Below are 21,835 nucleotides of genomic sequence, written 5' to 3'. Positions count from 1 at the left end.
CAGTCTCCCTCTCTGTGATTTCTTAGGACCGTGGCCAGTAAAGATTCTGCCATTTTTTTTCATACATGGCTTTCATAGGAGTTGTTTCCATTCTGCCAGCCAGAAGGAAAAAAGATAGCATAGAAAAAGGCATGCTGAGGATTTCTGTGGGCCAGGCCCTTAAATGGCATGGATCACTTTCATTCACATTCCATTGATTGAGCTCATTCATATAGCCATATTTAACTGTAAGAGAGGCTGAGAAATATGGCTGTAACTCCAGAAACAAGAGATGAACATGGAGACCAAGGAATAAAGGAGCTAGGGGGAAAATCGGGAGTCAAGGATAGCTTAGACTGCTGTCTGCCTGGAATTCCAAGTTATTTCTTTATGGATAAAAAATTATTTTTCAAGAATACCTGTTTACCAGGTATTTATTTATTCAGATAAAGCTTGAATAGTGAGGAAAGTTTTATGGAAGAGGTGTGGAACCTTAGTTGAACTTGAAATAAGAAAGGAATTTAGATTAGGGAAAGATGAGTAGTATTCAAGCCAGGGAAATCAAGAAAATAGATCTAAAAATGTTGAAGGTATATTCAGAAAAGTTAGCTAGAAAATGGAAGGTTCTCACAGGCAGCTATAAGTGAAGGTGAAGAGCAGATAGTGAGTAATCTGGAAGACATTGTGAGCCAGTTTGAGTTTCAACTTTATTCTTTAGGCAATTAGAAAAAATCTAAAGATTAGGATTAGGAACTTCCCTGGTGGTCCAGTGGCTAATACTCTGTGCTCCCAATGCAGAGAACCCCAGTCCGATCCCAGGTCGGGGAGCTGTATTCTACAAGCTGCATAATATTCTGTGAAGAATGGAATTTAGAGCAATAGAACAGCTTTCAATCTATCGTATCCTTAGTTAGAAGGCTGAAGGTTGAACATAGCCTGGAATTTTAGGTAAAGATGGAACAGTTTGAGATAGACCATAACCAAGAAAGAATAGTGTTTAGAAATTAAAGGTAATATAAAAAGAGAATTTGATCTGCTAAATTCAGGGTTGAGAAGTCAACTACATTGTTTGGGAAGGACTATTTCTCATGTTCTTTTAATAATTCAGCAAAGGGAAGAACAAAGCCTTTTTTTTTTTTGGATTCAAGAATCGTTTAAATTATGACAACTACTTAAAATTATGAAATTTAAAACCATGAGTATCAATTATGTATCAGTATTTCTATAGAGAGTACAGTTTTTAGTGGCTGATAATTTGCTACTTTACTAGATCAGTCTGAAATCCAAGAAATTTCATATATTATCTCATTGCTGTATTTGAATTTTGTAGAAGTTGTTTCTGGACAGTCTGCGAAAAGCACTTGCTGGCCATGGAGGAAGCAGGCAGCTCACTGAAAGCGCTGCAATCGCCTGTGTCAAACTGTGTAAAGCAAGTACTTACATCAATTGGGAAGATAACTCTGTCATCTTTCTACTGGTTCAGTCCATGGTGGTTGATCTTAAGGTAACGTGCTTATTATTTCTCTTATACAAACTTAAAAATATTAAATGAAAAATAAATCTCTCGTTTAAATACTGTACTAGTTTATTTTGAAGATCATTGCTAACACTAAAGTTCTGAGTCTTTTTCCTTGTGGCTAAGCTGGTAAAGAATCTGCCTGCAATGCGGGAGACATGGGTTTGATCCCTGGGTTGGAAAGATCCCCTGGAGAAGGGAATGGCTACCCACTCTAATATTCTGGCCTGAAGAATATTATACTGTATAGTCCATGGGATTGCACAGAGTTGGACACGACTAAGTGACTTAAAGCTCAACGTTCAGAAAACTAAGATCATGGCATCTGGTCCCATCACTTCATGGGAAATAGATGGGGAAACAATGGAAACAGTGTCAGACTTTATTTTTGGGGGCTCCAAAATCACTGCAGATGGTGATTGCAGCCATGAAATTAAAAGATGCTTACTCCTTGGAAGGAAAGTTATGACCAACCTAGACAGCATATTAAAAAGCAGAGACATTACTTTGCCAACAAAGGTCCATCTAGTCAAGGCTATGGTTTTCCCAGTGGTCATGTATGGATGTGAGAGTTGGACTGTGAAGAAAGCTGAGCGCCGAAGAATTGATGCTTTTGAACTGTGGTGTTGGAGAAGACTCTTGAGAGTCCCTTGGACTGCAAGGAGATCCAACCAGTCCATCCTAAAGGAGATCAGTCCTGGGTGTTCATTGGAAGGACTGATGCTGAAGCTGAAACTCCAGTACTTTGGCCACCTCATGTGAAGGGTTGACTCATTGGAAAAGACTGTGATGCTGTGAAGGATTGGGGGCAGGAGGAGAAGGGGACGACAGAGGATGAGGTGGCTGGATGGCAGCACCGATTCGATGGACATGAGTTTGAGTAAACTCTGTGAGGCCTGGCATGCTGCAATTCATGGGGTCACAAAGAGTCGGACACGACTGAACAACTGGACTGAACTGAACTGACTTTCACTTTTACTTTTTAAAATTCATAGGACCTGCTTTTGCTACTGCTCCTCAGGCTACATTAAGTGGCTTAAAATATGAAGAAAACAGAATTAACCACTTTTCTTAAATTTCCGTAAATATCCAGACTTGGGTATAAAATAATGTAGAAATTTGGGCCTGAAAGGAACCATATGTGGTCTAGTAAGAATTTTATCATGAGCCACAATATTAGCACTTTATGTTTCTTCTGGCAACTACATGTTAGTACCATCTGTGTGGATGATATGCTGTTATTAAATACTAGTAGGAAAAACACTGCGTGAAAAGCTTTTGTTTTCGCTTGGAATTTTCATAGAACCTGCTGTTTAATCCGAGTAAGCCGTTCTCGAGGGGCAGTCAGCCGGCAGATGTGGACCTAATGATCGACTGCCTTGTCTCTTGCTTCCGGATAAGCCCTCACAATAACCAGCACTTCAAGGTGAGAGCATCGGTTTGGATCAGTTTCATTTACTGACACTGTTGATCCTTTATAAATGCTAAATGAGTAGAAGGATGATAGAGTGCACCTTTATCAATATTTCTTTTTATATGTTAAAGTTAATTTCAAGATCCTAAAAAATATATTGTTTTTTAAACATTTCCTTTTTGTTGTTCCTTTCGTCCTCGTGTGTGTTACTATATATTTTTCTCATAGAAATAGTTTACTGTTTTTTTCTTTTCTCTGTAGATCTGCCTGGCTCAGAATTCCCCTTCTACATTTCACTATGTGCTGGTAAATTCACTGCATCGAATCATCACCAATGTAAGTCCAAAAGGTATTGCTAAATTGCTTAAAATTTTTTCTTTCTTCCTATCTTATTTCTTTTTAAGAAAGATGTGTCTGGTTTACAGAGGATTTTGAATTTAGATGTATGATACAGGAAGATTTCTCATACATGATTCTATCTAATAACTGATATACAATTGTATTTTTCATATTTAATCTGGATCCCAGGACCCTTACTGGAAGGAAGATGATGTTAATAGGATCCTTTGGAAAGATTAAACTAAAAAGATTTTTGGATCAAAACCCTTGAGAACAGTGTCATTGAAAATATAACTTAACATTTTCATCCTAAAGCTCTACTTATTATTTTAATACTCAGCTGTTTCCCAGCATTTGATACATTCTGAATTGTCACCTTACTGTTTAAGTTAAAAGTGGCAGTATTTATGTTGTAGCCCATTATGTACATTAAAGAAAAGTGGTGAGTCATATTTGTACTTTTCTTCCTTAAACAAATGAAATGATACTTCAAGGTGTTTATATGATACAAAAACATATCAGACAAAGTAAGTTAACTCATTAAAAGATACTTGTGAAGGCTTCAACTCTGATGTCAGTATGTTAAGTGGAAACATAGTAACCTTACCATATTTGGACCAGGGATTTAAAAAATTCTGTTCTTCTAAATCATATTTTGAGGGTTTTCAGGTGTTATTTATAGTAGCTCCACTTTCATCCATTTTTAGATAGTCACATGTATATGTAAATTGTTCAACTTTTTCCTTTTTTCCTCCCTTAAAAAAAGACTTTAATCATTGTTAACTTAGGTATACTTGTCCTCTTTATAGTCAGATTTCATTTAAAGAGTGTGTCTCTGGGGAGTTAAAGATTCCTTCCCACCTTCATTGCCTTGGATGTATTGAATTATACCAAATTCTGCCACCTTTTCTTTTATCCATTCCTGCAGAAGAGTAATAACTATTAATAAAACTATTTAGTGACGCGTTTCGTTTTTCTCAGTGGGGTGCTAGTAGCATTTTTGGTCAGGACAGTCTTTGTTATGCAGAACTGCTTTGTGTATTGTAGGACATTTGGTATCCTTGGTCCTCATTTCATTAAGTACCATTTGTGCCACTTCCTTCCTCTCCCATCTCTGCCCCCAGACTTTGTGAATAACTAAAAGTGCCGGAGGGAATGATTCCTCTCTCAGTTGAGGATCAGTTACAAGTAGAAGTAACATTAACTACTGTTTCTTTCAAAAGGGAAAGTTTAATGAATCTGATATGGCAGATAAGGTATATTTGTAGTAAAAACTTAGAAAATGTTATGCTTTCCTTTTGCCAGTGTAATGAGCTAGGGCATTGTGCCCTTAAGGTTTATTTTCAAGGCCATTATTTGAAAAGAAACAACAATGATTTTTACGTTTCACTTTTCTATGTAATTCAGAAATAAAATATTACTACTTTTTTTTATCCTTTGGCTTATAATTCTAAAAACATTCCATTTATTAGAGTGGATGGTTTACATAAATGCTTAAAGCTTATATTTAATAAACCCAAGTATATACTTTTTTGATACTCTGTGGCTAGTTACTTTAATTGTGACATATTTTTGTCTACAATTGAATATATAGAGCACTTTCAAGCATGGACTTGGCACTGCTGTAAGTGGCTGAGCTGCTCCTTTGTGGGTTTAAAGCATGCCTGGAGCGGTACTTCATGCATGCCTCAGTGTATACGGTGAAGTGGTTGTGCATCCTCCTATACTCTAGTGCGTACTGCATGTGTGAAGGTGGAGTGTGTCTGTATCAGGCCACGTCTAAGAAACCTATTTTTATAAAGAAAAACCTGTATTGAATAAACTTTTAAAATGTTAAGTAAGCATCAGTAACCTTTTAGTGAGTAGCTTGAAAAGGAGCATAAATTTGAGTCTATAAAATAGTTTTAAAGTTGGACCTTAGATAATGATACTTTATCATAACATAATATATTGTTTGATAAATTGTTTCTTGTTAGGATTTTTCTTTCCTTTGGTTTGAGGCTAATACATACTGAATCTAAAGTATTTTCTGACTGGAAAGGACTTTGTACATAAGCAAATTTATAGAATTGACTATTATGGAATTCACTGAATGTAGTTATTATAGAAATATGTTGTCTTGAAATCACATAAAGTTTTTCTTAGGTATTTGAACTCCTAATCTTAAATTTATTCATAGTAAAAGATTTTCTTTTAAATGATTCTTGGTTCGTGAATCATTTACACCTCATGAGCTCTCTTCTTCCTTGGTTCTTTAGCCAGTTCACAGATTTTTAAAAATTACCACATTCTCAAATTAGATAAAAGTTTTATTACTGATGTGGTTTTGAGGGTTTATGTAGAAGTAGTAATAATGTTTGCAGTTTTGTTTTGCTTTCGTGACACATACTCATATTCAGTTCACAAGTACTGTTTTTAGGTCTAAAAGAGTCCCCCCGTTTCTTCTTAAAAAATCTGAAAATCTAGTAACTGTTCGAATTTGATTATAATTTGAGCTTTTTATCCGTTTTGAACATGGTATGGGTAGCTCTGTCATCTTTTTTATTTTGGAATGCCATAAGTGATGAATTTTAGCTATAAAATCTTTGTTATGTGCTTAATCCTTATAGGCTTCCTTTAGGTTAGTTTAGATATGTTGTTATCATTGGGAAATAATATATACAGTAGGAACCAAATATTTCACCCACCAGTGCAACATGCTGTAGCTGGTCTAGTGCTTAATACTCGCTGTTGTTTTTTCCTCATAGCAATTTGCTGTAGTTTACTTACGGATAGTTCACATATTGAGAATGAGATGATCTCTTTCTGCTGAGAGAAATTATTTCCAAGGCATGTGAAATTTATTGAAATAATCTTGAAGAATTGCCGTATGATTTGCTCATATTATAAAAGTATTGCCATTTACTTGACAGTAAACTTAGAATTTTCAAGGACAAAAAAGAATAAGTCTACTTTAATTGACTAGTTTCTGAAAGGACATATTTAATCATTGCTTGGAACCCTGAAATTTTTACCAACTACATGATGTCCAGGTTTTAGTGCCTGTTTTATTTGAAAGTGTATCTTTTACTTTAAAATGAATGACCTTATTTGTTATATAAAATAGCAATTATGTCAGTAACTACATCTTAAGTTAAAGTCACATAGGGTATACCTGGTACCATGAGACAGTTTCAGCAGCTATCACAATGGCATAATAATTTGGATAGGATGTTACATGGGATGATGCGTATGTCTTTAAGCAGTTTCTGACATTATGAGTTCAGCATAGTCAGAGGACCCTTATCTCAGTGCATTTTGTGATTATTCAGCTTTTGTTACTTTAAGTTGATTAACACAAGCTGTATAAATTAGTAAGTATATGGAAATCAAGGAGTATTGATTGCCCTGGGCAAGTCAGGTGACCAAATTGACTCAAGTTTAAGGAATTCACTATATAACTAAACTAATAAAACTTAATCACTTGTTAGGAAGTAAATAAAGAATTTGAGAGAAAAATGGAGACAAGCATACTGTCCAAATAAAAGTGTTTCTTCCCTCACAGCTTTGAAGTTTTTTTTGTGAATGGAATTAAGTATTGATTTTATTTTGTAAATTGGTTTTATAGTACACTGTAGCTGTGTCTTGGGTTCCCAGGTGGCACTAATGTTAAAGAATCTGCCTGCCAATACAGGAGATGCAAGAGACGTGGGTTCAGTCTCTGGGTTGTGAAGATCCCCTGAAGCAGGAAATGGCAACCCACTTCAGTATTCTTGCCTGGAAAATCCCATGGACGGGATGCAGGCAGGCTGCAGTTGATGGAGTCACAGAGAGTTGGATGCGACTGAGCGCGCACACACACATTCATAGATGTGGCTCCACCTGCCAAGTGGAGAATCCGCCTGCCAAGCAGGAAACGTGGGTTGATCTTTGAGTCAAGAAGATTCCCTGGAGTAGGAAATGGCAACCCACTCCAGTATTCTTTTTTTTTTTTCCCCACTCCAGTATTCTTGCTTGGAAAATCTCTTGGACGGAAGGAACCTGGTGGGTTACAGTCTGTGAGGTCACAAAAGAGTCAGACACGATGTAGTGACTAAATAACAACAATCCAGTAAATAGAGTTCATAATCCAAAATCTGAGGTTTAGGTAATATAACCCGATGCGCCTCAAAATATTCTCAGGGTTAGGGCTAAAAAAATTAAATGCTGAGAATTTAATTAGCTTAGTGTTGAATTAGAAGGAACTTGGGAACAGGATATGAAGCTATTATATCCCCTTATCTCCTGTTTCAAATTGTTCTTTCAGGTATTTTTTATTACAGGAGTATTATAAAGCCTGTATTTTAGGTAATCCTATTCCTTGCATACTCTCTATTATGTAGTGAAAAATTCATCCAGTCATTTTTGTATTCACAGAGAGACAGAGTTAATAGTTTTAGTGATTTTCAGTTGTCATTTTTCATAATATAGTTATTACTTCATTTAAAAGTGAAAGATACACTTTCAAATAAAATAGGCACTAAAAACTAGAACCAAAGCTAAACAAGTTGAACTACAGGAAAATATTTACATAAAAAAACCAGTTACCTTTAAAAATATTTAGCTATGATCATTTTGTCTTTGTGGTGATCATTAGTCTGCTCTTGTATTGTGCCATCATTGCATATCAATTTAAGATTATAGGTTTACTAATAGCTTTATCTCATTTACTAATTTCATGTTGTAATTATCATTGCTGTTTGTCTGTAGGCGTATAAGTAATAGTTTACCACATATTCCTTCAACACTGTGTTGAACCACTGATCTCTTTTAAAACTGATAACAGCATTCTTGCTTTGGGAAAATATATACTATATATGTATATGTTTCTGAAATGTGTAAAACATTAAACTTACGAAAAAAAGATTGGCTACAGAATTAGCTCTCTAAATCTTTGTTTTTCAGATTCATTAGATTATCAGTGAGAAAAGACAGTCTCATGTGTTCATGCTCATGCAGTGGGCTATCTGTCTCATGTTCATTATGATATTTTAAAATAGATGTATGGTTTGGTGTTTGAATTAAAGACATTACTTGAAGACTTTGGAAATCATAGTGTTTGTTTGCATGGTCTTAGAAAGTTTCTTACGAAGTAATCAACCATAAAACCACAGTGATAACCAGAGCATATAACTTGTGCAAATTTGGACTTTTTCTTTCATATGGTCTCTGTTTTCCTCCAGTCTGCATTGGATTGGTGGCCTAAGATTGATGCTGTATATTGCCACTCAGTTGAACTTCGAAATATGTTTGGTGAAACACTTCATAAAGCAGTCCAGGGTTGTGGAGCACACCCAGCAATACGGATGGCACCGGTAAGATTAATCATGAAATTTGAATTCCACCTTCTTGAGACTGCATTTTTTCCGTGTCTTTATTCCATTCTTGCTGTTTTGATTATTTTAGAGAATCAAATAAGACTTTTCCATAAGAATTGTGGTATGTCTAATACTGCAGTATTGTTGCAATGCTAATTGCAATGATGTGTGTTTTCCATTATTTCAGTGAGTTAACCTTATTTTTCTTAGAGATATTTTCTAACAAAATGCTGTTAAAATCTTAGTGAATGTCACCTTTTCTCTTTTTTTGTTTCTTTTTCCTTTAATTTTTCCTTACGAATCAAAATACTTTGATTAGCTCTTTATCTTTTGGGGATGAGTAGGGGAAACTGACTCCTGGGCTAGAGTGAATGTTCCTGCTAACTCACGGTTTTGCCCATTGGATGCTACATATTGCACACAGGAATTTAGAAATAAAATTCAAAGTTTATATTTAAAAATATCTCATATTTCATTAAACAAAAGGACAAAACCCTTCAGTGCTCTTGGGCATTATAACAAAACACTTTTCTCACACATAAACATTGGGAATAATTGCTGCGTATTATAGATAACGCATCTGCTTGTTTACATGGACATTTTTTATTAAGAGTCAATAGATGCTGGATAATCTCCCATCTGTGTATTTGCGTATGCTGCTGCTGCTAAGTTGTTTCAGTCGTGTCCTACTCTGTGCGACCCCATAGACGGCAGCCCACCAGGCTCCCCCGTCCCTGGGATTCTCCAGGCAAGAACACTATGTGCATATAAAAGCATACATGCCAAAAGCATGTATTTTGTTTCCTTTTAAAAGAAAAGGGGAGATGTTTTATAAGAATAGATAAAAGGGTAGTATTGGATCCAGAATATAATGTTGGATTTTTTGTTGAATAGCATCCATAATTATAGTATTCTATAATAGTATCTCTGTAATTGAAACACATTTTCCATGATTGAATTTTTCTCAAAGAAAGGTTTCTTTGTTCTATCAGTGTTCTTCTGGCAAAATACATGCATTCTGTAACTTGAGAGATGGAATGCCATTAAAGGAAAAAGAAAAAGTTAAACTATTAAATACAGAGATTGCCTGTCTAGCATATTCCATCAATTCTAAGAAGCACCTATTTAACATTTCTGAATTTGGGAGTAGATCTTATTTGTATGGTATCTTACAGTTGACAGTTTTCATTCCTTATGATACATAAAATAATGATGCATCTTACAGTTGGTAATGTCATTGTTTCTATGAAATGTTTATATATATGTATATGAGATATTTTATTACATGAGTTACTATATTTGTGAGAGCTATAGAATAAATATTTTATCTCAGTTTTAACATTTGGAAAATTGTTTTTAACATAGGAGTCAACCAACCTTATTTTAAAGATTTTAGTATTTTAGCAGATTTTCACTTAAACTTTTTGCAAGATTATATAAGAATGTATATAAGATTATATAAGAATAATGTAAGAGGAAGGCTGAGCACTGAAGAATTGATGCTTTCGAGTTGTGGTGCTGGAAGAGACTTGAGAATCTCTTGGTCAGCAAGGAGATCAAATCAGTCAGTCCTAAAGGAAATCAACCCTGAATATTCATTGGAAGAACTGTTGCTAAAGCTGAAGCTCCAATACTTTGGCTACCTGATATGAAGAGCCGACTCACTGAAAAAGACCCTGATGCTGGGAAAGATGGAAGGCAGAAGGAGAAAGGGGTGCCAGAGGATGGCATGCTAGATAGCATCACTGACTCAGTGGGCATGAATTTGAGCAACCTCAGAGATAGTGGAGGACCAGGGAGCCTGCCGTGCTGTAGTCCATGGGGTTGCAAAGAGTCAGATACAACTTAGAGCTTGAATAATGGTAACAAAAATAAGAACAATATAGGTGTTGCAGAAATACTTTTCATTTGCTTTTTAAGCTTGATTGTGTTAATCTTATACTCTCTATTGAATGTTTCTACTAATAACACGCATTTGGTGCTATACAATATGTCCCTTTATTTTTCAAAGTTAAAAAAAAAATAGATTTATTTGAAAATGTTGAATAGCTATTATCATGATTCTGATGTCTGATTCTTAGAAGGTGAATGTCATGTTTTTGTTTTTAGAGTCTTACATTTAAAGAAAAAGTAACAAGCCTTAAATTTAAAGAAAAACCTACAGACCTGGAGACAAGAAGCTATAAGTATCTTCTCTTGTCCATGGTGAAACTAATTCATGCAGATCCGAAGCTCTTGCTTTGTGTGAGTAGTTTTTATGTAATGCCTTGAAATTATTATACTAACTTAATTTGGTTTAACTGAAATGCCAAAACCTTGAAGATGATTGTTAGCTCAAGAACACTTACTGAACCTTCCTGATCGTACATGAAACCTGACATTCCTAAGAAAGTGAACTTATAGAGATTACTAATATAATTAGATCAGCTCTTACTCTTTTGCCTTATTTTTTCCTGTCATTAAACTAACATTTTGGTGAGATCTTCTGTCCATACCCTGCTACCAGATTATGTATTATTCAGATATAATCCTAGGATGGGGTTTGGATATACTGAAGCAGCTAAAAGTCAAGTGCTTCCTATATCTGTTTTTTCTTTTTTTTTAAGTCTCCAATCTCTGTTGCCTAAAAATTGGGCTCTTCCATCCTTATTTCTTCCTGTCATCAGCCTTTTATTATCACTGACTTTTCCTGCCTATACTGTATTGGGAGGAAAAAGAGATAAAAATGAGTATGGTTAGCACTCAAGTATCAGGTCACAGCCTGAGATGGTATTAAATTCCTGAGAGCATTACTGTAATACACAAGATGATTTGGAACTAACAAATGAAAATGAGTGGTAGTTATATGAAATGCTGAAAAGCATGGCCTCTGGAGACTTATAAGCTATGTGATTTGGGTGACTTAACCTCTCCATGCTTTGGTTTTCTTTTTTTTCTTGACCACACCACGGGTCATGCAGCATCTTAGTTCCCTGACCAGGGGTTGAACCAGTTCCCTAACCAGGGATTGAACCCACGCCCCTTGCTTTGGAAGTGTGGAGTCTTAACCACTGGACCACCAAGGAAATCCATGTGCTTTAGTTTTCTTGTTTGAAATATTGTGATAATGATAATAATTCGTATCGTTAAGCAGACTGAGATATTACATGTCATGCTGTTAGGAACAATGCAGAATGAATGTATAATGAGTACTACATAAATGTTAGGATGTTATTACTATTATTAAAATACAGTTAACATTAATATTATTAATGCCCCAGACATAGCAGAAATGTATTTTGAAGCTCATAGCATAACATATTGAACCTCTGTGGAATTTTCCAGTCCTGGGAAAACAGTATCTAAAACAATTTCCTGTTGCTTTGAGTAACAGGCTTAAGTGCTAAGTATACTTTTAATTTTGATGGTATATTTTTCAAATTACTATACTGTAGAAGTCTATAAACTGATGTCCATAGTTTCAAGAGTTCTTTGAAACCCCTGAATTTAAAAAATATCTTTTTCTGAGAGAGGGAGGAGAAACAATTCCCAAAAGGATTAGTGATCCCCAGAATGGCCTATGTTGTTTTGAACTCTTCGAAAAGCCCATCCAAATTTGGAAGTCTGATAGAAGAAATTGTTAGAACTTTGGTATGGAAAAAGTCTTAAAATCTATCATTAAGACTATACAAGGAGTGAAATACCTTTTCCCCTCATTTCTTTGTTATGTAGCACACATTACTTGAGGTGTTATTTCATCATGCATGTCATATATTAGCATCACTCTGCATGGCGTAACTCAGGATCAAAGGATGCATCAAAGTCACCAGTGCCTTCTGTGTTAAATATTTTAACACAGGAGCAAGAATTTAAGCAAAACATACTATTTTCCAAGTTTGAAATTAGCAGGCAGAAACAGATCAAAGTTAAAATTATTTTCTTTGCTGCCATCTAGTGGTTAAACAGCTTTTCTCAGAGTAATGAAAGGTAAGTTAAAATAGTGAAAGATTCATTGTAAATATTTGATTATTTTATATTTTTACCTGTAAAAAACCTAAATCTTTGTAAGTAGGATAAATATAAGAATAACTATTAAATGATCTCAATCATGATATTTTAAAGTAATGTGTTTTTATTGTCTTCTGTCTCTACTATCTCTATCTTAAATCATACTACTCTGAATTTTTCAAGCTTCCTAGTTGTTCAGCTTACATCATTTCCTGCTTTCTTTTAATCATTTCTCTCCACTAAAGTTACAGTGAAAAAAGCAAATATTATGCTTTCTGCCTAGCTTAAAATCTTTTGATTGAAATAGCTTTGAGGATAGAGACTAAACTCCTGATAGACCTATAAGGTCAGGCAACTTTTGACCTCCACCAATCACCTCTGCAGCATCTAGAGTTACATTTGTCTTCTTTACCCTAGTTAGGATGGCCTATCTTTCACTCCCCCTTACTACATTCCTTCCTGCCTGTCTATGCACTTGCAGTTCCTCTGCCTACAATATGCTTCCCTCTCCTCTTTGCATAGTAATTCCTACTAATTCTGAGCTGTTATCACAGCCCTAAGGAAGCATTCCTAATTATACCACATTTTCCTGTTACAGGTCCTCATACCAGCATGTAGCTTCATAGTTCTTTTTCATTTGCAGTTTAAACTTGTTGATCAGATTATTTTTGATGCTGTCCTTTATACCTTTTGTTTTTAATTGAAATTATATATATATATATATAAAGTTCAAAATGGCCTATTTTCTGATACATAAATACACACACGCGCGCATGGGGGTAAGGGCGTTAGCAAAATAAAATAAGGGCACTAGTTGTATTGGCTTCACTTAAATGAACCATATATGCTTGAGATGGAAATAGATTCTTCCAAGTTACAAGGAAGCATTTTAGTCTCTTTAAGTAGGTAGACATTCACATTTATATATACCATTTTGCTTTGTATACAATGTCTTTCTACTGTGAAAAAGCCTGAAGTATGGGTATCTGGAGGTGTGGATTAACATTAACACTAATATTACTAGTGTTATGTGAATGTGGTTAGGTCCTTGTATTGGACAAAAGGGCAACACGGGATAACTGTCGTTCTCATCAAGCATGCGTGTATTTCGCCTTTCCTCGCAGTAGTTTAGAGATCCAAAACCGTAAGTTCCAAATCAGAGATATATTATTTAGTCAATGTAGTGTTGTTGAAAAAAAATTTATTTCTCCTATTATTGATATAATTTCTTATGAAAAGCTAGTACCTAGTTTTTGTTTTAATTAGAATTTTCTCTGGATATTATTTACATTAATGAAGAAGTATAGATGTAGATTAAGAGAATTCTTAACAAGAGCAGTTTTTAAAGTTAGTTTATTTATTTTAATTGGAGGGTAATTACTTTACAATATTGTGGTGGTTTTTGCTATACATTGACATGAATCAGCTACAGGTACACATGTGTCCCCTCATCATCAACCCCCCTCCCATCTCCCTCACAGCAGCTTTTTAACTTTAAAAAACCTTATAGTGTTTATTTTTTAGGTAAAATTCACGTATGATGAAATTTGCCTTTTTAAAGTGACAATTCTCTGGGTTTTGGTATGTATACAAGGTTGTGTAGCCATCACCGCTATCTAGGTCTAGAACATTTTATCACCTCAAAAATAAACCTAAAACCCATTAGCAGTCAGTCTCCATTCCCTCCACCCTTTGGCCCCTGTCATGTGATTTTGTTTTTAATTGAAATTTGCTTTTTTCTTTGCAGAATCCAAGAAAACAGGGGCCTGAAACCCAAGGCAGTACTGCAGAATTAATTACAGGGCTTGTCCAACTGGTCCCTCAGTCACACATGCCAGAGATTGCTCAGGAAGCAATGGAGGTAAAGGGAAAATGAATTCTAGGCTCTTGAATGTAATATTGTAACTATGTAGATTCTCATTTTTTTAAGTCTATTCCTTAAAAATTTTTTCCTTAAGAATTTTTTATCCAGCTTTTAATGGTTACTTTCCATTTAGAGTTGCTACAAAATATTGCCTGTATTCCCCATGTTGTACAATACATCCTTGAGCCTACCTTACATCCAGCAGTTTGTCCCTTCCACTCCCCAATAGCTGTATTGAGCACCCCCAGAACTCCCTCCACTGGTAACCACTGGTTTGTTCTCTATATTTGTGAGTCTGCTTCTTTTTTGTTATATTCACTAGTTTGTGGATATTTCAGTTTCCACATGTAAGTGATATCACGTGGTCTTTCTCTGACTTATTTCATATAGCATAATGTCCACCAAGTCCATCTGTGTTGCTGCAAATGGCAAAATTTCTTTCTTTTTTTAATGACTGAGTAGTAGTCTATTGTGTGTGTGTGTGTGTGTGTGTGTATGTATACACACACTGCACATCTTTATACATTCTTGAATATAAAGACACATTCATATGTCCATTGATAGACACTTAGGTTGTTTCGGTATGTTGGGAATTGTAAATAATACTGTTATAAACATTGGGGTGTATGTATCTTTTCTAACTAGTGTTTTTAGTTTTTATGGATATATACCCAGAAGTGGAATTGCTTGGTTATATGGTAGTTCTATTTTTAGTTTTTCTAAAGAACCCCCTTACTGTGCTCTCCAGTGGCTGTACCAATTTACATTCCTGCCAGCAATGTACAAGGGTTCCCTTTGCTCCATGCTCTTGCTGTCGTTTGTTACTTGTGTTCTTTTTGATGATAGCCATACTGACAGGTGTGAAGTAACATCTCATGTGGTTTTGATTTTCATTTCCTTGATTATCAGCGATGTTGAGCATCTTTTCATATGCCTGTTGTCTATTTGTATGTCTTCTTTGAAAACCTGTGTATTCAGTTCTTTTGCCCATTTTAAAAAATTGTGTTGTTGGGTTTTTTTTTTAAATGTTGAATTGTATGAGCTATTTATGTATGTTGAATATTATCAGTCATATTATCTCTTATCAGTCATAATTTGCAAATATTTTCTCCCATTCAGTAGGCTGTTTTTGCATTTTGTCAATGGTTCCCTTTGCTGTGCAAAAGCTTTTAAGTTTAATTAGGTCCAATTTGTTTACTTTTGCTTCCCTTGCTTTAGGAGACAGATCTAAAAAAAATACTGCTACCATTTATGTCAAAGAGTGTTCTGCTTATATTTCCTCTAGGAGTTTTATGGTTTCTGGTCTTGCATTTAAGTCTTTAATCCATTTTGAGTTTATTTTTATGTATTGCGTTAGAGAATGTTCTAATTTCCTTATTTTATATAAAGAAAATAGCTGTCCAGTTTTCTCAGCACCACTTATTGAAGAGGCTGTCTTTTCTTCATTGTGTATTCTTGTCCCCTTTGTCATAGTTTGACCGTAAGTGCATGGATTCATTTTTGGGTCTTCTATCCTGTTCCATTGATCAGTGTATCTGGTTTTGTGCTAGTTCCATACTGTTTTGATGACTGTAGTTTTGTAGTACAGTCCAAGGTCAGGGGGCATGATTCCTCCAGATCTGTTCTTTCTCAAGTTTGTTTTGGTGTTTTTGGATCCTTTGTGTTTCCATACAAATTTTGAAATTATTTTTTTCTGATTCTCTGAAAAACACCATTGGTATTTTGATAGGGATTGCATTAAATCTATAGCGTGCTTTGGGTAGTATAGTCATTCCAACAGTATTGATTCTTACAACCCAAGATCATAGTGTATCTATCAATCTGCGTGTTATCTTCAATTTCTTTGATCAGTGTTTTTTAGTCTTTTGGAGTATAGGTCTTTTGCCTCCTTAGGTAGATTTATTCCAAGGTATATAGCTTTTTTTTTTTTTTTTTTGATGCAGTGGTAAATGGGATTGTTTCATGAATTTCTCTTTCTAGTATTTCATAATTAGTATAAAGAAATGTGGCAGATTTCTGTATATTAATTTTGCACCCTGTAACTTTACTGAATTTATTGATGAGTTCTAATAGTTTTTTAGTAGTTGTCTGTAGGATTTTCTATGTGTATCATGTCATCTGTGAACAGTGACAGTTTTAAATCTTCCTTTCCAATTTGTATTTCTTTAATTTCTTTTTCTTCTCTGATTGCTGTGACTAGGACTTCCAAACTGTGCTGAATAAAACTGGCAAGAATGAGCATCCTTGTCTTTTTCCCTTGATTTTACAAGGAAATGCTTTCAGGTTTTCACCATTGAATATGATGTTAGCTGTGGGTCTGTTGTAAATGGCCTTTGTTGAGGTGTGTTCCCTCTATGCCCAGTTTCTAGAGAGTTGTTTTTGATCACAAATTGATGTTGAATTTTATCAAAAGCTTTTTCTGTGTCAATTGAGATGGTTGTAGGATTTTTATTTTTCAGTTTGTTAATGTGGTGTATCACATTGGCTGATTTGTAGATATTAAAACATTCTTACATCCCTGGGATAAATCCCACTTGATCATGGTGTGTGATCGTTTTAATGTATTTTGCTAATTTTTTTGCTAATACTTAGTGGAGAATTTTTACATCTGTGTTCATCAGTGATATTGGCCTACAGTTTTTTTGTGATATATTTGTCTCATTTTGGTGTCAAGGTGATGGTAGCTTCATAAAATGAGGGAGGAAGCAGTCTTTCCTATGCAATAGTTTGGGAAGGATAGTTGTTAGCTCTTCACTAAATGGTAGAATTCACCTGTGAAACCATCTGGTGCTGAGCTTTTGTTTGTTGAGAATTTTTTTATTATTGATTCAATTTCATTACTGGTGATTGGTCTGTTCATATTTTCTATTTCTTCTTGAGTCAGTCTTGAAGATTGTACCTTTCTAGGAATTTGTTTTTTTTTTTCTAGAGTATCCATATTATTAACATGTAACTATTCATAGTAATCTCTTATGATCCTTTGTATTTCTGTGATGCCAGAAATACAACTTCACCTTTTTCATTTCTGATTTTATATTTTAGGCCCTCTCCTTTTTTTTCTTGATGGGTCTGGCTAAAAGTTTATCAGTTTTATCTTTTCAAAGAACTACTCTTAGGTTCATTGATCTTTTGTTTTTAGTCTCTATTTAAATATTTCTGCTCTGATCTTTATGATTTTCTTCTACTAACTTTGGGTCTTGTTTGTTCTTTTCGTTTCTTTAGGTCTAACTTGTCTATTTCAGGTTTTTCTAGTTTCCTGGGCTAGGCTTCCTCTTAGCACTAGGGGGAATCTTCCCTCTTAGAGCTGCTTATGCTGCATCCCATAGGTTTTGGATCCTTGCACCTTCATTTTCATTTGTCTGCAGGTATCTTTATTTCTTTGATTTCATCAGTAACCCATTGGTAACTTCCATATGTCTGTGCTTTCTGTATTTTTTCCCTTGATGTCTAGTCTCATAGTGTTGTGGTTGGAAAAGAATCTTGATATGATTTCAGTCTTCTTAAATTTATTGAGACTTGTTTTGTGGTCTAGCATGTGATCTATCTTGGAGACTATCCCTTGGAGACTATCTATCTTGGGAATATCCCTGTTCCATGTACACCTGGAAAGGAGTGTGTATTCTGCTCTTTTGGATGGAATGTTTTCTGTATATCTGTTGATCCAGTCTAATGTGTTGTTTAAGGCCAGTGTTCCCTTATTGGCTTTCTGTGTGGATGATCTGTCCATTGATGTAAACGGTGTGTCAAAATCACCTACTATTATTGTGTTACTGTCACTTTCTCCCTTTATATCTGTTGATATTTGCTTTATGTATTTAGGTTATTCTCTGTTGGATGATAGACACATCATATTATTACAAAAGGGTCCAATCCATCTAAAAATAAACCTTTATGAGTGAGTCTAATAACAAAGATTTAAAATATAAAAAGCAAAAATACATAAAATTTCTAAATATATAATATAAAAACATGTAAAAGGACAGATAGACAGACATAGTTATAGCGAGATACTTAAGTATACCTTTCTCAATATCTGATAGAATAAGCCAGCAAACAAATAGTAAGGATAGAAGATTTGAAAAACATGATTATCAAATTTGACCTATTTGACACATATGGAGAACTACATTCAATAAGTGCATTTTATTTTCAAGTACATGTGGGATATTTAGTATATCTTGAGTAAGTGTCATACAAATTCTGAAGGATTCAAATCATTCAGAATTTTTTTATGACTATATTGAAATTAAGCTAGATAGCAAATAACAGAAAGCTTTATGAAATATCAAGTGATTTTGACCCTTGAACAGCATGAGTGTGAACTGTGCAGGTCCAGTTATATGCAGATTTTTGGGACATATTGAAACACTTTTGTGTATTTGTGACAGTTTGAAAAAACCTGCAGGTGAATTGCTGGCCTCACAGTATCAAAACAATTAAGAAAAAGTATGTCATGGCATAGAATATATCTGGATACCGGTCTATATTATCATTTTGCGGGGGATCATTTATTACATCTTTTTGCTTTTTTTAATTGAAATATTGCAAAAATTAAAAGAAAATTTTTTTTGGCTTCCCTGATGGCTCAGTTGGTAAAGAATCCACCTGCAATGCAGGAGACCCTGGTTTGATTCCTGGGTTGGATAGATCTGCTGGAGAAGGGATAGGCTACCCACTCCAGTATTCTTGGGCTTCCCTTGTGGCTCAGCTGGTAAAGAATCTGCCTGCAACACGAGACCTGGTTTTAATCCCTAGGTTGGGAATATCCCTGGAGAAGGGAATGGCTACCCACTCCAGTATTCTGGCCTGGAGAATTCCATGGACCGTGTAGTCCACGGGGGTCATAGTCAGACACGACTGACTGACTTTCACTAATTGAAATATATTTGATTTACAATATGTTAATCTCTGCTATACAGCAAAGTAGTTCAATTTACATATATGCATTATTTTTCTAATATTCTTTTCCATTATGTTTTATCACATAATATTGAATATAGTTTCCTATGCCATACAGTAAACCTTGTTGTTTATCCAAATATTATCATTTACTATATAAAATATATATAAATATACTATAAAAAGTTAAAATTTACAAAAGCTTACAGACTGTACATGGTGTCTTTCACAGTCAAAAGAAATGTAAGCAAATGTAAAGATGCAGTATTAAATCATAACTGCATAGAGGATTTCCCTGGCGATTTAGTGGTTGAGACTCTGCCCTTCTAATGCAGGGTCTTGGGTTCGATCCCTAGTCAGGGAATTTAAGATCCCATGTGCCACCTGGTGTGGCCAAAAATAAAAAATCCTAGCTGCATAATGTTAACTATACTACTGTAATAACTACATATCTGTGTTTTGGTACTATTGGGTGAGCTCAAGTGTTGTATCTGCTTAAAATGTTCTCTGAGAAGTTTGTCTCTCCCACTAAATTGTATATCAGCAAAAAGGGATCTCTTGGGTTCTCATGTATTTTTCATCGTGTTTGGTGCAGTACCATACCTTGTGACCTACACAGAGTGCACTAGTGATGAGAGCAGAGAAACGTCAGGACATTATAAGAGGTTGAATTGTTTGACATGTGCTGTAGATTGAGATATGCAGCTGTGGTTGTCTGCCATTTCAAGATAAATGAATCCAACGTACAGACTGTTGAGGGAGAAAAATGGAAATTCATGAAGCTGTTGCTGCAACTACTCCAGTAGGCATGAAACCTTGTCCTTTTTATTGAATGTCTCTCATATTCAAAAGACAGCTTTTATGTGGATGCAGGATTGCTATAAGAAAGGTATACCTGTTGACTTCAGTGTGGTTTGAGAAAAAGTGAAGTCTTTATGTGACGAGTTGAAGCAAAAGGAAAGTGGAGGATCTATAGCTAGACAACGTAATGCCTGCAAAGGATGGCTTCTTAATTTTAGAAAGAGGTTTGGCTTTAAAAATGTCAAGATAAAGGGAAAGCAGCTTCTGACCACAAGGCAGCAGATGGGTTCCTAGACTCCATTAAGAAAATTATTGGTGGAAAAGGATATCAACCTGAACAGGTTTATAATGTGGATAAAAAGTGCCTTATTCTAGCGGGAAAAAAAATGCCACAAAGGACATTTATTAGGAAGAGAAATAAGCACCACGATTTAAGGTAGGAAGGGATAGGCTTACCTCTACTGCTTTGTGCAAATGCTGTATGATCAAAACTGCCCTAATCTATAATGCAAGGCTTCTGACTTCCAAGGCTGGAAAGGAAAAGAAAGATACCAGTTGCTAGTCTTTTAGTTGTATAAGAAAGCCTGCACGTTGAGGATCATTTTTTGGATTAGTTCCATCAATGCTTTGTTACTGGAGTTGAGGAAGTATCTTGCCAGTAATGGACTGCCTTTTAAAATTCTTTTGATACTGGACTGTGCCCCTGGCCACCCAGAACCCCATGAGTTTAACACTGAAGATGTCAAAGTGGTCTCGTTGCCCAAAACATGTCTCTAATTCAGCTTCTAGATCAGGGGTTCATAAGGACTTCTTAGGCTCATTACACATGGTATTCTATGGAAAGGGTTGTTGACACTATGGAAGAGAACCCCAGTAAAGAGAACATCATGAAAGCCAGAAGGATTACACTATCGAAGATGCCATCATTGTTATAGAAAAAGTTGATGCAGCTTGTAAACATAAAGTAAACTTACAATGTTGATAAATACTGTACTGCACTTTAAATGTATTTTCTTTATGATTTCTTAGCAACATTTTGTTTTTACTAGCTTTATTGTAAAAATACAGTCTATAACACATATGACATACAAAAATATGTGTTAACAACTCTGTTATTGGTGAGGCTTCCAGTCAATAGTAGACTATCAGTAGTTAACTTGTTAGGCAGTCAAAAGTTACATGTAAGTTTTTATTACTGCATGGGGAGTCAGCACCCCTAACCTCCTCATTGTTCAAGAGTCAACTGTACTTTGTTTTTATTCATATTCTGCTAATAAAAGAATAGTATAGCCATCATTAAAAATTGGTTTGCAGTATCTACAAAAGCTAAACATACACCTTAGCAATTCTCCTCCTAGGTATATATCCAACAAGTATGTTTACCAAAAGACACATATAAAATATTAATAGCATAATTTATAATATTCCAAAAAGGTGTAATAGCATATTAAAAAGCAGAGACATTACTTTGCCGACTAAGGTCCATCTAGTCAAGGCTATGGTTTTTCCAGTGGTCATGTGTGGATGTGAGAGTTGGACTGTGAAGAAAGCTGAGCGCCCAAGAGTTGATGCTTTTGAACTGTGGTGTTGGAGAAGACTCTTGAGAGTCCCTTGGACTGCAAGGAGATCCAACCAGTCCATTCTAAAGGAAATCGGTCCTGGGTGTTCATTGGAAGGACTGGTGTTGAAGCTGAAACTCC

At 35.1% G+C, this 21,835-nt stretch overlaps 1 protein-coding gene across 1 annotated transcript in view; it reads left to right on the top strand.

The window, feature by feature from the left end:
- The window catches only part of NF1 (neurofibromin 1), a 249,573-nt gene that overhangs the window by 82,367 nt on the left and 145,371 nt on the right, over positions 1–21,835 (top strand). The window contains exons 9-14 of the mRNA XM_052658746.1: positions 1,310–1,483; positions 2,799–2,921; positions 3,171–3,245; positions 8,450–8,581; positions 10,694–10,828; positions 14,319–14,432. Of these exons, the coding sequence (XP_052514706.1) occupies positions 1,310–1,483; positions 2,799–2,921; positions 3,171–3,245; positions 8,450–8,581; positions 10,694–10,828; positions 14,319–14,432 (753 nt within the window). The remainder of the gene's footprint in view (positions 1–1,309; positions 1,484–2,798; positions 2,922–3,170; positions 3,246–8,449; positions 8,582–10,693; positions 10,829–14,318; positions 14,433–21,835) is intronic.

The sequence above is a fragment of the Budorcas taxicolor genome, chromosome 19 (assembly GCF_023091745.1).
Source record: "Budorcas taxicolor isolate Tak-1 chromosome 19, Takin1.1, whole genome shotgun sequence".
NCBI classification, from domain to species: domain Eukaryota; kingdom Metazoa; phylum Chordata; class Mammalia; order Artiodactyla; family Bovidae; genus Budorcas; species Budorcas taxicolor.
This window is presented reverse-complemented; position numbering and strand designations above follow the sequence as displayed.